We start from the raw sequence: 13,533 nt of genomic DNA, 5'->3' as shown, positions 1-13,533 counted from the left end.
AAAGCCTAGCAATGTTGCTAGCATCATCCACTTTGTGGCAGGGTATAAAGTGTGTCATTTTGCTAAAACGATCTACCACCACAAAAATGGAATCAAAACCCCTTTGTGTTCTTGGGAGTCCTAAGACAAAATCCATACTTATATCTTCCTAAGGGGCTGAAGCAACAGGCAAGGGGGTGTATAATCCATGAGGCATTGTTTTAAACTTAGATTGTAAGCATGAAATACATCTATTACAATGCCTTTGGACATCCTTCCTCATATGGGGCCAAAAGAATTTCTCTTTTAAAAGACCTAGGGTTTTTTCGACCCCAAAATGACCCATTAATCCCCCTTCATGTGTTTCTTGAACAAGGAGTTTTCTTTGTGAACCTTGGGGAATACAAATTTTTTCTTCTTTAAACAAATACCCCTCATTCACATAGAAACCTCCTTGAGGTCTTTCCATACATTCAACATAAGTAGAGGAAAACTCAGAATCTTGATTATACATTTCTAGAATGTGATCAAATCCAATAATTTGGGCTCCCAATTTTAAAAACAAGGTGTGCCTTCTAGACAAGGCATCAGCCACCACATTACTTTTGCCCTTCTTGTATTTATCACATAAGGAAATTGTTCCAAGAATTCCATCCACTTAGCATGTCTTTTATTCAGCTTATTCGGCCCTTCAAATATTTTAGCGACTCATGGTCACTATGAATGACAAACTCTTTGGACACAAGGTAGTGTTCCCAAGTTTGAAGGGCCCTAACTAAGGCATACAATTCCTTATCATAGGAGGGATAGTTGAGGGAGGCACCATGAAGTTTTTCACTGAAATAAGCAATTTGGTGCCCTCCTTGCAACAACACAACACATATTCCCACACCGGATGCATCACACTCTAGCTCAAAGGTTTTTGAAAAGTTTGGTAAAGCTAGAATGGGTGCATTGGTGAGCTTTTGCTTCAGTTGCTGAAAAGCAGACTCTTGTTTTTCACCCCAATTAAAAGATACATCTTTCTTGACAAGTTCATTGAGGGGTGAGGCCAAAGTAGAGAAGTTAGGAACAAACCTCCAATAAAAGCTTGCCAAACCATGGAAGCTCCAACCTCTCCAACATTTTTAGGAGTAGGCCATTCTTGGATGGCCTTTATTTTTGTAGGGTCAACATGGACCCCATTTTAATTTACTACAAAACCTAAGAAAATAACACTATCTACACAAAAAGTGCATTTCTCTTTATTTGCAAACAAAATATTTACCCTAAGCATGGTAAGGACATACCTCAGATGATCTTGCTATAGATCAAAATGTCATCAAAGTAGACAACCACAAACTTTCCTATGCACTCTCTAAGAACGGGATTCATTAGCCTCATGAATGTGCTAGCTGCATTAGTAAGCCCAAAGGGCATCACCAACCACTCATATAGTCCAAATTTGGTCTTAAAAGCGGTTTTCCACTCATCACCTTCTTTGATTCTTATTTGGTGATAACCACTCTTTAGATCAATTTTAGAAAACATGAGGACCCATGCAACTCATCAAGCATGTCATCAAGCCTAGGGATTGGATGCTTATATTTGATGGTGATGTTATTTATAGCCCTACAATCACAGCATATTCTCCACTTTCCATCCTTTTTAGGCACTAACAAAACAGGCACAACACTAGGACTAAGGCTCTTTTGAACCCAACCCTTCTCCAACAATTCTTGCACTTGAGACTCTATCTCCTTTGTTTCTTGAGGATTTGTCCTATAGGCTGCTCTATTTGGAAGACTTGCCCCAGGCACTAAATCTATTTGATGCTCAATTCCTCTAAAAGGAGGAAGCCCAATTGGCCCTTCCTTAGGGAATATATCCTCAAACTCTTTCAAAAGATTTTCAATTTTAAGAGGTAGACTTTTAAGTTCAAGAAATGTAGCAGTGCATGTGAGTGATCCTTTACACAACAAGAGGCATGAAGGTTGTTCATCGTTGAGAACTTGGTTCAAAGATTTTATAGTCAAAATGTTCTCATGTTGAATGACCTTGGGAGAAGGAACACCATTCTCTCCCACCTCAGATTCATCTTTAGTTACTTTTTTTGGGAGAGAGGGAGGACTTCTTCTTTTTTATCCTCTTTCCTCTCCTTTTCCAACTTCTTTCTCATTTGGATTTGATCCTCTACCACTTGGGATGGTGATAAAGGATGTAAGAAAAATTTTCTATCCATGTGAGTGAAGGTGATTTCATTGGTAAGACCATTATGCATGGTTTTCTTGTCAAATTGCCAAGGTCTTCCCAATAAAACATGGCAAGCTTCCATAGGTACTACATCACACAACACACTATCTTCATATTTCCCTATGGATAACTTGACCTTCACTTGATGTTGGACTGTCAAATCCCCACTTTCGTTAAGCCAATGCAGTTTGTAAGGTTTTGGATGGGAATGATAGTCAAAGCCAACTTATCAACCAACCTTGTACTACAACAATTGCAACATGAACCACTATGAACAATGAGAGAACAAGTGTTTTCTAAAATTTTACATCTTGTATGAAAGATGTTCTCTCTTTGTGTTGGCTCTTTTAGAATGGGTTGGTTGCTAAGAAGTCTTCTAATCATTAGAAGGTCTCCTTCACAAGGATAGACAATTTCCTTAGACTCATCATTAGACTCCTCACTAGAAGTCTCACTCTCACTTTCTTGCTCATCTTGGCTACTATAGTGGTCAACACCCCTTAAGATCGTGGTCTTTTTGGTGGGGCATTGAGATGCAACATGACCTCTACCAAGACACTTGAAACATTTGATTTCACTAGTGCGAGTGTGTGAAGATGTGCCTTCCCTTGGTTTCCCCTTTTCCTTGAAACTTTTGGAGGGTTCCTCTTTGACTTGCTTACCCTCCCTCTTGAATTCTTTCTTGGTATAAGAGTTAGAGTAGTCATTTCAAAAAAATTTCCTTAGAATTTGTTGCTCTACCTTTATGCAAAGTTGAACCAAGTCATTTAAGTCTTGGTAGGCAACAATTCTACTCTATCTCTTATCTCAAGACTTAAGCCACTAAGAAACCTTGCAATGGTGGTATCCTCGAACTCCCTAATCCCAGCCCTCATCATATATAACTCCATCTTTTGTCTATATTCTTCCACTTTCATTTTATTTTGATGGAGTCTTTGGAGCTTATCCATTAGCTCTCTATGATAGTAGGAGGGAATATGTCTTCTCCTAAGGGCTCCTTTGAGGTCATTCCAATATTTGACCTCGGGACTTTGATTGATTCTCCTATCTCTTTCGAGGGCAGTCCACCAATACATAGCATTGCCCTGAAAGCTAAGGGTAGCTAAAGGTACTTTCCTCTCCTCACTTATTTGATGGCAAGCAAAGAGTTGCTCAACCTTCATTTCCCAATCAAGATAAGCTTCAACATCATCTTTCCCATAAAAGTGAGGGAGGTCTATTCTAATGGCTCTTGGTTCCCTAGGCTCTCTTCTTTCTCTTCTTAGAGGAGGAGGAGGTTGATAGAAGTTGTCAACTAGTCTACTATCTTCTTCATAGTGTGTGACTAGTGTTGGAGTGTGGGAGTACAAATGTTGACTCCTATTACTCATCCTCTCATGCAACCTTTCCATATTTCTTGTTCCCTTCCTCTCTTCATCTAAAAGTTGATGAAACCTATCTCTTTCTTGTTTTTCCCTTTCCCTTGCAATTATTTCATCTTCCTTCCAACGTAGTAGTCCTCTCAAATCAAAGGCAATTTGTTTCAAACTTATTTCTTCTTCATTTGAAGCACTCATACATTGAGAAGGAGGTTGAGAATTTTTTTTAGAAGACTTTGGTCTTTAAAAGAAAATTTCAAAGAAGAAGTAGATAGCAAAAGCTTTTAGTTCTCCTCCATGAAAGAGAGGTGAATCACTTCTATTGCTTACATACCAAGTCTTTCCTAGCCAAGGGAACTTGAAACTTTTGTACAAAACTTCTTAAATGAAATTAATTCAAAGACTAAGTTGACACAAACTAAACTATCAAACATGAAAATTAAAAACAAGAAAGATTATAAGTTATATGTGGCCTAAGTTTTGGTAGAAGTAGAAGGCACTTGGAACCTTCAAACTTCACCACTAAAAGCGCTTCACTAATGTATAGAAGAGGTTCTAGTTAGGAGATGGGATTGAGTACCTAAGACTCCCCCAAGACACCTAACTAGGCCATGAACACAAGAAGGAAAGCATTACAATTTTACAAGTCAATTTTAATACAATCAAAGTGCACAAAATGTAAAAGGTCTTCTTGGTTTTGTCTTCTTGGCTTGGTCCTCACAAGTGTTTCAATCTTGCACTTCCTCTTGGTCTCACCAAAGAGGATTCTCTTTCGGGATTAGGTACTCCACCTCCTAGGATGCTACCTTAGGAAAATTAGATCACCTCCAAAAAGAAGTATGCACCAAATATAGAAACCAAACCAAAAGAGGTCAAGAAATAAAGGAAGAAAAGCACAAAATTATAATTGCTAAACCAAAAGTGAATAATGCCATGAGAAACTCAAAGGATTACCAAAGAAATGACAAACTAGAAATAAGGTAAAGAAACAAGATAAGCAATCAAATGAATTACCTAATGAATGCCACTAGAATGGATGAAAAACAACCAAAATAAGCTAGAAAACTGCACTGAAATTTGATTTTTCACTCACTGCCAGTCCAAAAACGTGAATTCAGGCCTCTGCTTAAGCTATTTTTCATTTTTTCATTTCTCAACATTTTTCAATGATTCGTTTTTTCACTTTTTCGTCTTTGTCTTAGATAAAAGTGGCAAAATTTATATTTGGATTTGCACCGGCCAATTTTTTATGATAAATCAAATATAAACAGTGTGCAGTCAGACAGAAACTGGAACAGCAGTAAAATGCAACAAAATAATGCTCTCAAACTCAAGTGATGGTTGTGATTCTAGTGTACTTCTTTTGCCACTTTCTTTTGATCTTTTCTTTTGATTCTTTTTGGCACTTGCTTGTATTCTTTTTGTGCTCTTTTTCTTTCTTTTTATAGCTCTTACAGCAGCTAGTTTCCACCAAAAAATAGAATCACCACCACACTATGCTTGATCATTTGCATTTTAATTGAAACAAAAAACACAAAGGAGAAGGAAACTTAAAGGAATCAAAAGAAGATCATGAAACACAATGGAAATTGACTCTAAGACATTGCTAAGATCTATATAGCAATCTGAACTCAAAAACAGAAATGAAAAAGCACCAAAGCACAATTAATTGAAAGGAAATTTAGTGTGGTTTATGGTGATGTTAAGCAAGCACAAGGAAAATTCCTACTGGACATTAAGATAACTAAGGTTATCTAGATGTGAAGGTTCATTTCCAAGGCTCAAAGAGAGAAGAGAATGTTAATTTTTAATGATTAAAAACTGCACTCAAATCTGAAACAGAATTCAGCAACACATCACCAACAAATTCAAAGAAAATTAAAAGCTAAACAAGGAATTAATGACATATATGGACTAAACATGACTCTAAACAAAACATATGGATCTTAAAATCAAAATAAAGTCAAGAACAAGAGAATGAACTGAACAAAAAACAACATATACTCAATTAAAATGAAAAGTAAACGGTAGAAACCAAATAGAACACCTAAAGCACACAAGGATGGTTCAAGATGAAGCACATGAAGATGAACCAAAGTAAAAAGACATTAATACTCAAAATAAAATGAACAAAAACACCAAGAAAAGTAGGAGAAGTGATGAACAGCACGAAATTGAAAGAAAAATGGAGAAGAAGCACTTAACTCACTAAAACCAAGGCTCATGATACCACATGATGGCTTCTTCTTGTCTCCATTGAAGCTTGCATGAAGAATGGAGGCTCCATGGATGGTGTTGGATGCGGAAGCATGAAGGAACGAAGCTTAAGGTGTTTGGTTTGGTGTAGGTGAAAGGATTCTTAAGAGAGGTGAAGCCAACTCCTAAGGAAGAAGACTAGAGTAAACTAGAGAAGAGTTTACTCTAAGGTGAGCTCAAAAGAGATTTGTGCACAAATTTGGGCAGCAATTCAGTACTCAATTTCAAGCTGAAAAATACATCTCCTAAGCCTTCTATTTATAGGCTAAAATGAGACCAAGGAGTCTCCAAAAAGTGGAGGGAAAAAGGAATCTAGAAAGTTGAATTTTGAAGCCAAAAAGGAGCATGTGGGAGGTGTGACTTGCCACCTAAGAAAGTCACACTTGTCTTGCCATGGGAAGCTAACTCTCATCCTTGGAGAGCAAGTTTGAGAAGCTTCTAGGCTTTTCTAGAGTAGACACACTCCATTTGGCCCAATTCCCCTTTTTGGTCCAAAATTACTTCTAAAGCCCAATTTCCTCTAAGGCCCAATACATGGCCCAAAGAAAACCCTATTCTACTGGGCCCAAAATACAAAGCCCAAAATAAAATCTTAATCTAGTATTTATAAGCAAAATGTCCTAGGCTAGGTCTTCACATCTTCCTTGGCCTATGTGAAGTTCATCTTGGGCCTTGCATGCGCATTTAAGGCCCATTCCTCTTGTATTCTCCTAGCCATGGCTTTTGTTGTAGGTCCCTTAGCTCGAGGCATCTCATCATGAGCAACCCTTGTTGAATCAACTTTAGTTGACTTGTTGACCTTTGACTAGGTTTGACTTGTTGACTATAGTTGACTTGACTTAAGCTAACATGCTAATCTATGTTTATTTGCTTTGTAGGTTAATTAGGAGTAAGAGAGCAATGCTAGGTGGCGCATGGTGATTGGGGAGCATAAATGATGTGGATGAGAGAGTAAAGCAAAGGCATAAAGCATAAAGTAAAAGGCATGAAGCAAGTTGATGAAGGATTATCTGGTTTTCTTTTAAGATTATTGAATATGGTGTGAGTTGATTAAGAAAGCTAAGTGAAATCCCCACTGGACATTAAGATAGCAAGCTATCTAGTGAAGGTTCCTTTAACAATGCTCAAGAGAAGAAGATGATGGATTGATTCAAAACAACAAGGAAATGGAAAGCACATAAACCATAGAAAACCAAGAACAATTAAAAGAAGAAGAAAACACAAAATGGAAAGGAAAGAAATGGTAAGAAATGTGAGAAACACACCACTACAAGGTTAGGCTAGAAGCCATGACAACCTTGAAGATGAGTGGATGTGTGAACCAAGGGAGAAAACTCTTAAAAATGGTTGAGACACAAGAGTGTTTTTACTTCAAAATCTTCAACCCTTTTACATGTCTAGGAGCACCCCTTATATAGAAGAGTTTAGGGGCCTCTAAGCAAATAAAAGATACCTAAGGATGTCTCTACAAAAACCTAACCCTAGCTTCTAGAAACTAGGTCAAATAAGGTGACAAAAATGAGATACAAAAGAGCTAACTATGGTGTGTGCAAGGCTAATTTCGTTCTAGCACAAAAAGAGACAAAAAATGTGTCTCATATGTCTCCAAAAAGTGGCCATAGTGTGCTAAAAACAAAGGAGACCAAAGGTACACAGGTACACTTGCTTTATGCCTTTTTCTTTATGCTCCCCAATCACCATGTGCCACCTAGAATTGATTTCTTACTCCTAATTAACCTACAAAGCAAATAAACATAGATTAGCATGTTGACTTAAGTCAAGTCAACTATAGTCAACAAGTCAAACCTAGTCAAAGGTCAACAAGTCAACTAAAGTTGATTCAACTAAGTCAACTTAGGGAATCAAAAATAACAAACACAAATGAAATGGATGAAAGATTAGTGAACTTCCTTTCTAAACATGCTTAGTCTTCTTAAGCATGTGCCTCCATCCTTGGTTGGGGTCAATCCTTCATCACAAGTGTACCTATGTACCTTTGGTCTCCTTTGTTTTTAGCACACTTTGAGACACATTCTTTATCTCCTTTTGTGCTAGAACGAAATTAGTCTTGCACATACCATAGTTAGCTCTTTTGTCTCTCATTTTTTGTAACCTAATTTGACCTAGTTTCTAGAAGCTAGGGTTAGGTTTTTGTAGAGACATCCTTAGGTATCTTTTATTTGCTTAGAGGCCCCTAAAATCTTCTATATAAGGGGTGCTCCTAGACATGTAAAAGGGTTGAACATTTTGAAGTAAAAACACTCTTGTGTCACAACTATTTGTGAGAGTTTCCTCCCTTGGGAGTGAATACTTTTAAGCCTTATCTTGCTTAGCAAGTGGCAGCACACATCCACTCATCTTCAAGGTTGCCATGGCTTCTAGCCTAGCCTTGTAGTGGCGTGCTTCTCACATTTTTACCATTTCTTTCCTTTCCATTTTATGTTTTCTTTTTCCTTTAATTGTTCTTGGTTTTCTATGATTTATGTGCTTTCCATTTCCTTTTCATTTTGAATCAATTCATCATCTTCTTCTCTTGAGCTTTGTGAAAGGAACCTTCACATCTAGATAGCTTGCTATCTTAATGTCCAGTGGGGATTTCACTTAGCTATCTTAATCAACTCACACCATATTCAATAATCTTAAAAAGGAACAAGATAATCCTTCATCAGAGCTAGTGGATTATGTTGAGATTTGTTGAGGAATAAAGTGTGGGGGTGAGTATTTCCCCCACAATGTTTTAAAAATGGCAAGAGGAAAATAATTGTTGATGACAGAGTGTTGAAATGAAAAAAAAAAAAGAGCAACAAAGGATAAAAGAAAAAAAAAACAAAGAAAAAAAGTAAGGATTGTTTTTGAAACTATGCTCCATAATTCTTTCTACCTTACTTTTTCAAAAACACTAAAATCCTAAAAAATTTTCCTACCTTTGCCTTGGCCCTATTATAACCTGTGAAAAGTCCTCATGATTTTGAATGCATGTTTTCTGAAAGTTGTGAATATTAGAGTCTTGCTAAGCATTGAGAGTGTTTACTTGCATGGGTATTTTGAGTGAAAACACAAGCCAAAATACTTGAGCGAATTTTGGTGAGAAAATATACATTTAACTTGAGTGTTTCTCTTTCATATTTGATTATCTTGAAAACTCAAAAGATTAACTCATGTGCGAAAAAAACAATCTTTCCATTTATATGTGCATGACAACATGATTTCTAGAAGATTGATCTGTTTCCATTTGTATTCATTCCTTTAATCCAGTGAAAATATGAAATAAAAAAAAAGAACCTCGAAAAAAAAGTTTTGAAATTGTTCAAATTTTGTCCAGGAGTGCAAAAGGGTAAGTGTGGGTGTGTGATGAGTTCAAATTTTTGCCCTCATTTAATATTTAAATTTGGGGATTTAATTGAATTTTCTGTGCTTACAGATTGATTTAATTAAGATTTGTGATTATTGGATTTCTTGAGTAAGTTAGGTAAAAATGGAGTAAAAATTGATTTTAGTTGCATAAAATATTATTGGATATTCTAACGTTTGTTAATGCACCTGGAATTTATTTTTGGTCATTAATAGTGTGGATTTGAAATATTCAAAGTTACAAAATGAGTCCAAAATCACGAAATTCTGGAAAAGAATAAATCAGGAGCTAAATGCACCCCCAGATTTTATTTGCACACTTCTGCTACAAGTGGACCATAAAAACCTGTTCTGCACCCCAGTTTTACTAAGTTGCCCCCCTCCTACCACTTAAACTTCATTCATTCATAAGTTGCCATGTGGCAATCCTTAACATTTAAAATTGGCCAACCAGAATAAGCCACGTGGCAACAATCCTTGCACTAAAAAGCTGTCCAATGGAAGGCTGCCACGTCATCATCCACATCTCTAAAAGTGCAAGGATGGTTCACCAATTTCAATGGGTATCATGGCGTCTACGCCGTATACTAGGCTAAATGGAGACTCGTTTGTTGCTGATTAAGGGTTACACCTGTAGGCCCATAACACTTCTACTAGTTCTTCTGGCCATCGGCCTTTGGCGTTGTTTAACCGCTTGCGTAGCTCCACTGGTAAAACCTTGTTTGCCGCCTCGGCCTGTCCGTTGATCTGTGGGTGTTCAACAAAGCTGGTTACGTGTTTGATGCCTAGATCGGTGTAGAACTTATCGAGTTCTTTATCTATAAAATGTCGGCCATTGTTGGTGATGATGGTATGTGGGACGCCATATCGGCATATGATATCCTTACAAACAAATTGTTGTACTTGTTGGGCTGTAATGGTGGCAAGCGGTTTGGCTTCTATCCACTTGGTGAAGTAGTCGACGGCTACTATCAGGAATTTTACTTGGCCTCTGCCGGGGGAGAAGGGGCTAAGGATGTCCATTTCCCACTATGTGAAGGGCCATGGGGATAGTATAGAATGAAAAGGTTCTTGTTTCTAGGCAGTTGGCCTCCATGGTTGGCCAGAAGTAACCGGCGAGAAGGATTCGGGTAGTCATGGTGCGCGCGTCGGAATGGTAGCCGCATATGCCCTCATTTAATTCTTTAATTATGTACCGAACTTGTTCTGCCGTGACGCATTTGAAAAGTGATTGGCCGTATCTGCGTTTGTAAAGGTCGTCGCCTATCATCGTATACCAAGCGGCTTTAGTTATCCAACCTCTGTCGGTGTTAGGTGGAGGGTTACCGATTTTGAGGTACTAGATGTAAGGGGTTGTCCAATTGTTGGCTTGGTCTTGGGTTAGGTTATGGCAAGTACTTGTGATGGAAGGGGCGGGCAGTGTTTGCTATAATAGGGATCGATGCCGGCTTTTTGACTTGGTGCTGACTAGTTTGGATAATATGTCGGCTCTGACGTTTTCGGATCTGGGAATGTGTTGTATGCGGACTTGTTCGAAGGCGGACTGGACGACTTTCCGAACTATATGGTAATATTGTAGGAGGGTAGAGTCTTTGATTTCAAACTCGTCATTTAGATGGCCTACAGTGAGCCTGGAGTCGATTTTACATGTTAGTGACTTTATACCAACCTCGCGGGTCAGGGATAAGCTGGCGAGGATGGCTTCGTATTCGGCTTGGTTGTTAGAGGTCTTGAAGGCGAAGTGTAGGGATTTTTTGATGAGGATGTTGTTGGGGCCTTCTAGTATGATGACAGCACCTGTTCCCATCGGGTTGGATGAACCATCAACATAAAGTGTCCATTGGTCCGCTTCAGGAGTTTGTTGGAGATCGTTGAATTCGGATAACTCAACGACCCAAGATGACATCCGCCCTGCAAGGTTTGGTTTCTGCAATATTTTCTAAATTGGGTAGTCAGTTTTGATGATTATGTTATGATTTTGGAAGTATGGGCGTAGGCGGCGGGCTGCATGTACCAAGGATAGGGCCAATTTTTCCACCACCTGGTATCTGGTTTCGGGGTCTTGCATGGTTCTGCTAACGAAGTATACAGGATGTTGGTTACCACCGACATCTTGGACCAGCACGGCACTGACAGTGTGATCGGTGGCGATTATATAGACTAATAAGGGTTGATGAGTATCCGGTTTATGAAGGATAAGTGGTGAGGTGATGGTTGTTTTAAGCTTTTGGAATATTTGTTCACAATCATCATTCCTCGTGAACTTGGGAAGGAAGCGGGAAATGGTTGTGAGGCGGCCTATGAGGTGTTGTACCTTTTTTACGCTAGTGGGGCATCGCATTTCAATGATCGCATTGCATTTTTTAGGGTTGGCCTCTATACCGTGTTGGGTTAGCATGAATCCAAAGAATTTACCGTGGTCGACACTGAATATGCACTTGTCGGGGTTGAGGCGATGGTTGTACTGTCGTAACGCGGAGAAGACTGCTGATAGGTCCTGAGCATGCTGGTGATGGCTTGGGGATTTGATAACCATGTCATCAACGTATTGAATGACTGAAGACTTTGTCCATCAATCGTTGGTAGGTCGCTCCAGCATTTTTAAGGCCAAATGGCATGACCCTGTAGAAGTAATTGGCGTCATCTATGATGAAAGCGGTTTTGTTCATGTCGGATTTGGCCATGGGGATTTGATTGTAACCAGAGTATGCATCAAGAACGCTGAGGACCTTGTTATCGGTCGCGCCGTCAACAAGTCGGTCAATATTTGGTAAGGGGTAGGCATCTCTGGGACAGGCTTTATTAAGATCCGTGTAATCAACACACATCTGCCACATGTCGTTGGCTTTCTTAACCAGGACCACGTTAGAGAGCCAAGTGGTATAGTGAGCTTTTTCGATGAACCCTGCGCTTAGTAATTTATCAGCCTCGGCCTTGGCTGCTAGGCGTCGCTCCTCGTCAAGTTTGCGTTTTTTTTGGGAGATATACCGGGCCTTTTTGTAGATAGATAACTTGTGAGATGCTACTTGAAGGTCAACTCCAGGCAAGTCGGGAGTTGACCAAGCAAAGAGGTTCGTGTTGCCGATTAGGATGGGTGTGATGATGTCACGCTCTTCAGATTCTAGACCGGTGCCAAGTTTGATGAAGTGGACATTTGGGAGCTCCAGGGGGGTGGTCTCTTCAACAGGTTCGAGACGAACATCCCAGCCCACTCTAGGGTCTAGATCGTCACCAGATAGAGTGATCCTAGAGCCGGGTGGTCGCTCGATGTGATTGGTTTGCTGGATAGGGAGTTTTGGGCGTAGGCTGGCCATGTAGCATTCGCGTGCAAGGCGTTGATCGCAATGAATGGTGAGGATGTCGCCAGATGGGGAGGGAAACTTCATGGCCAGATGAGGGGTGGAGAAGACAGCGCCAAGGGTGTGGAAGTCGTCATCCGTGAAGGTTGTGGGAGGCATACGGCGTTTGTGATGGGAATGGGTAATGTGGTTGATTGATTGGATATGGCGGAGGGGTCTCTTTCTGGCAGAAGAGGTAGAGTCTCCTCTAGCGAAACTGTAACATCCCGTCTGGATATTACGGATTTAAATAATTAAAGTAATTAAAATGAATAACAAAAACATAAATACATCGTATTGATGAATAAACCTCATTTCCCAAAAGCGCGAGAAATTTAAAACTTTTATTATCGTATAATAAAACACTGCTCCATAGTTTATAAAGCGAAACAATATTCAAATATCTCTTAAAAGTTTACATATCATTTCCAAAACTAAAATCAATAAAACATAGTAATAAATCCCATGCTATCCCTCGCTCCACGTCTAAGCATCACCAGCACCACCTGCATCAACATCCTCTGCTCACGTGTACCGCGTACACGATCATCGCCAAACACAAGCAGATAGGGTGAGCTTATGAAATCAACATACCTCATAGTAATATACATATAAACAACCATATATCTATATTTTCTGCAAGGACCCAAAACATAGTCTCTTTCTCTATTCTCTATCATTTGGCCACAACCAGATCATTCGTCTTTTACTTCTTCTAGTGATTACCCCAAGGTAATTTGCTGCCAAACCTATCGGTCACAACTGATAGAGCACGTGCGGGAACCATTGACACGGATCATACACCGTAACGCCAAGTGGAGTTCCCAAATACGAACATAGTCCATAACGTCCCAAGACTACCAAACTCGTCAACTATTTACTGAGGAAGGCAATCTATCTGGACCCATCCGTACTGGCCACAACCAGCACACTCACTCCGGCAACACTCGCCAACCCGAGCTCAACTTAAGGGTTCCTCGCGTTCATCCGCCATCCCGAGCTCAACTCGAGGGATGCCA

The 13,533-nt window shown here is 39.4% G+C and overlaps 1 protein-coding gene and 1 pseudogene across 1 annotated transcript; both read right to left on the bottom strand.

The window, feature by feature from the left end:
- Positions 1 to 301: 301 nt before the first annotated feature.
- On the bottom strand, positions 302 to 11,712 carry LOC114171170 (annotated as a pseudogene).
- A 4-nt stretch (positions 11,713 to 11,716) lies between these two features.
- On the bottom strand, positions 11,717 to 12,634 carry LOC114171169. Its single transcript, XM_028056377.1, has one exon. The coding sequence runs from the start codon at positions 12,632 to 12,634 to the stop codon at positions 11,717 to 11,719; it is 918 nt and encodes a 305-aa protein (XP_027912178.1).
- Positions 12,635 to 13,533: the final 899 nt, after the last annotated feature.

The sequence above is a fragment of the Vigna unguiculata genome, unplaced genomic scaffold (assembly GCF_004118075.2).
Source record: "Vigna unguiculata cultivar IT97K-499-35 unplaced genomic scaffold, ASM411807v1 contig_122, whole genome shotgun sequence".
NCBI lineage: Eukaryota > Viridiplantae > Streptophyta > Magnoliopsida > Fabales > Fabaceae > Vigna > Vigna unguiculata.
The sequence above is the reverse complement of the archived record's forward strand: the minus strand, read 5'-3'. Positions and strand labels throughout refer to the sequence as shown.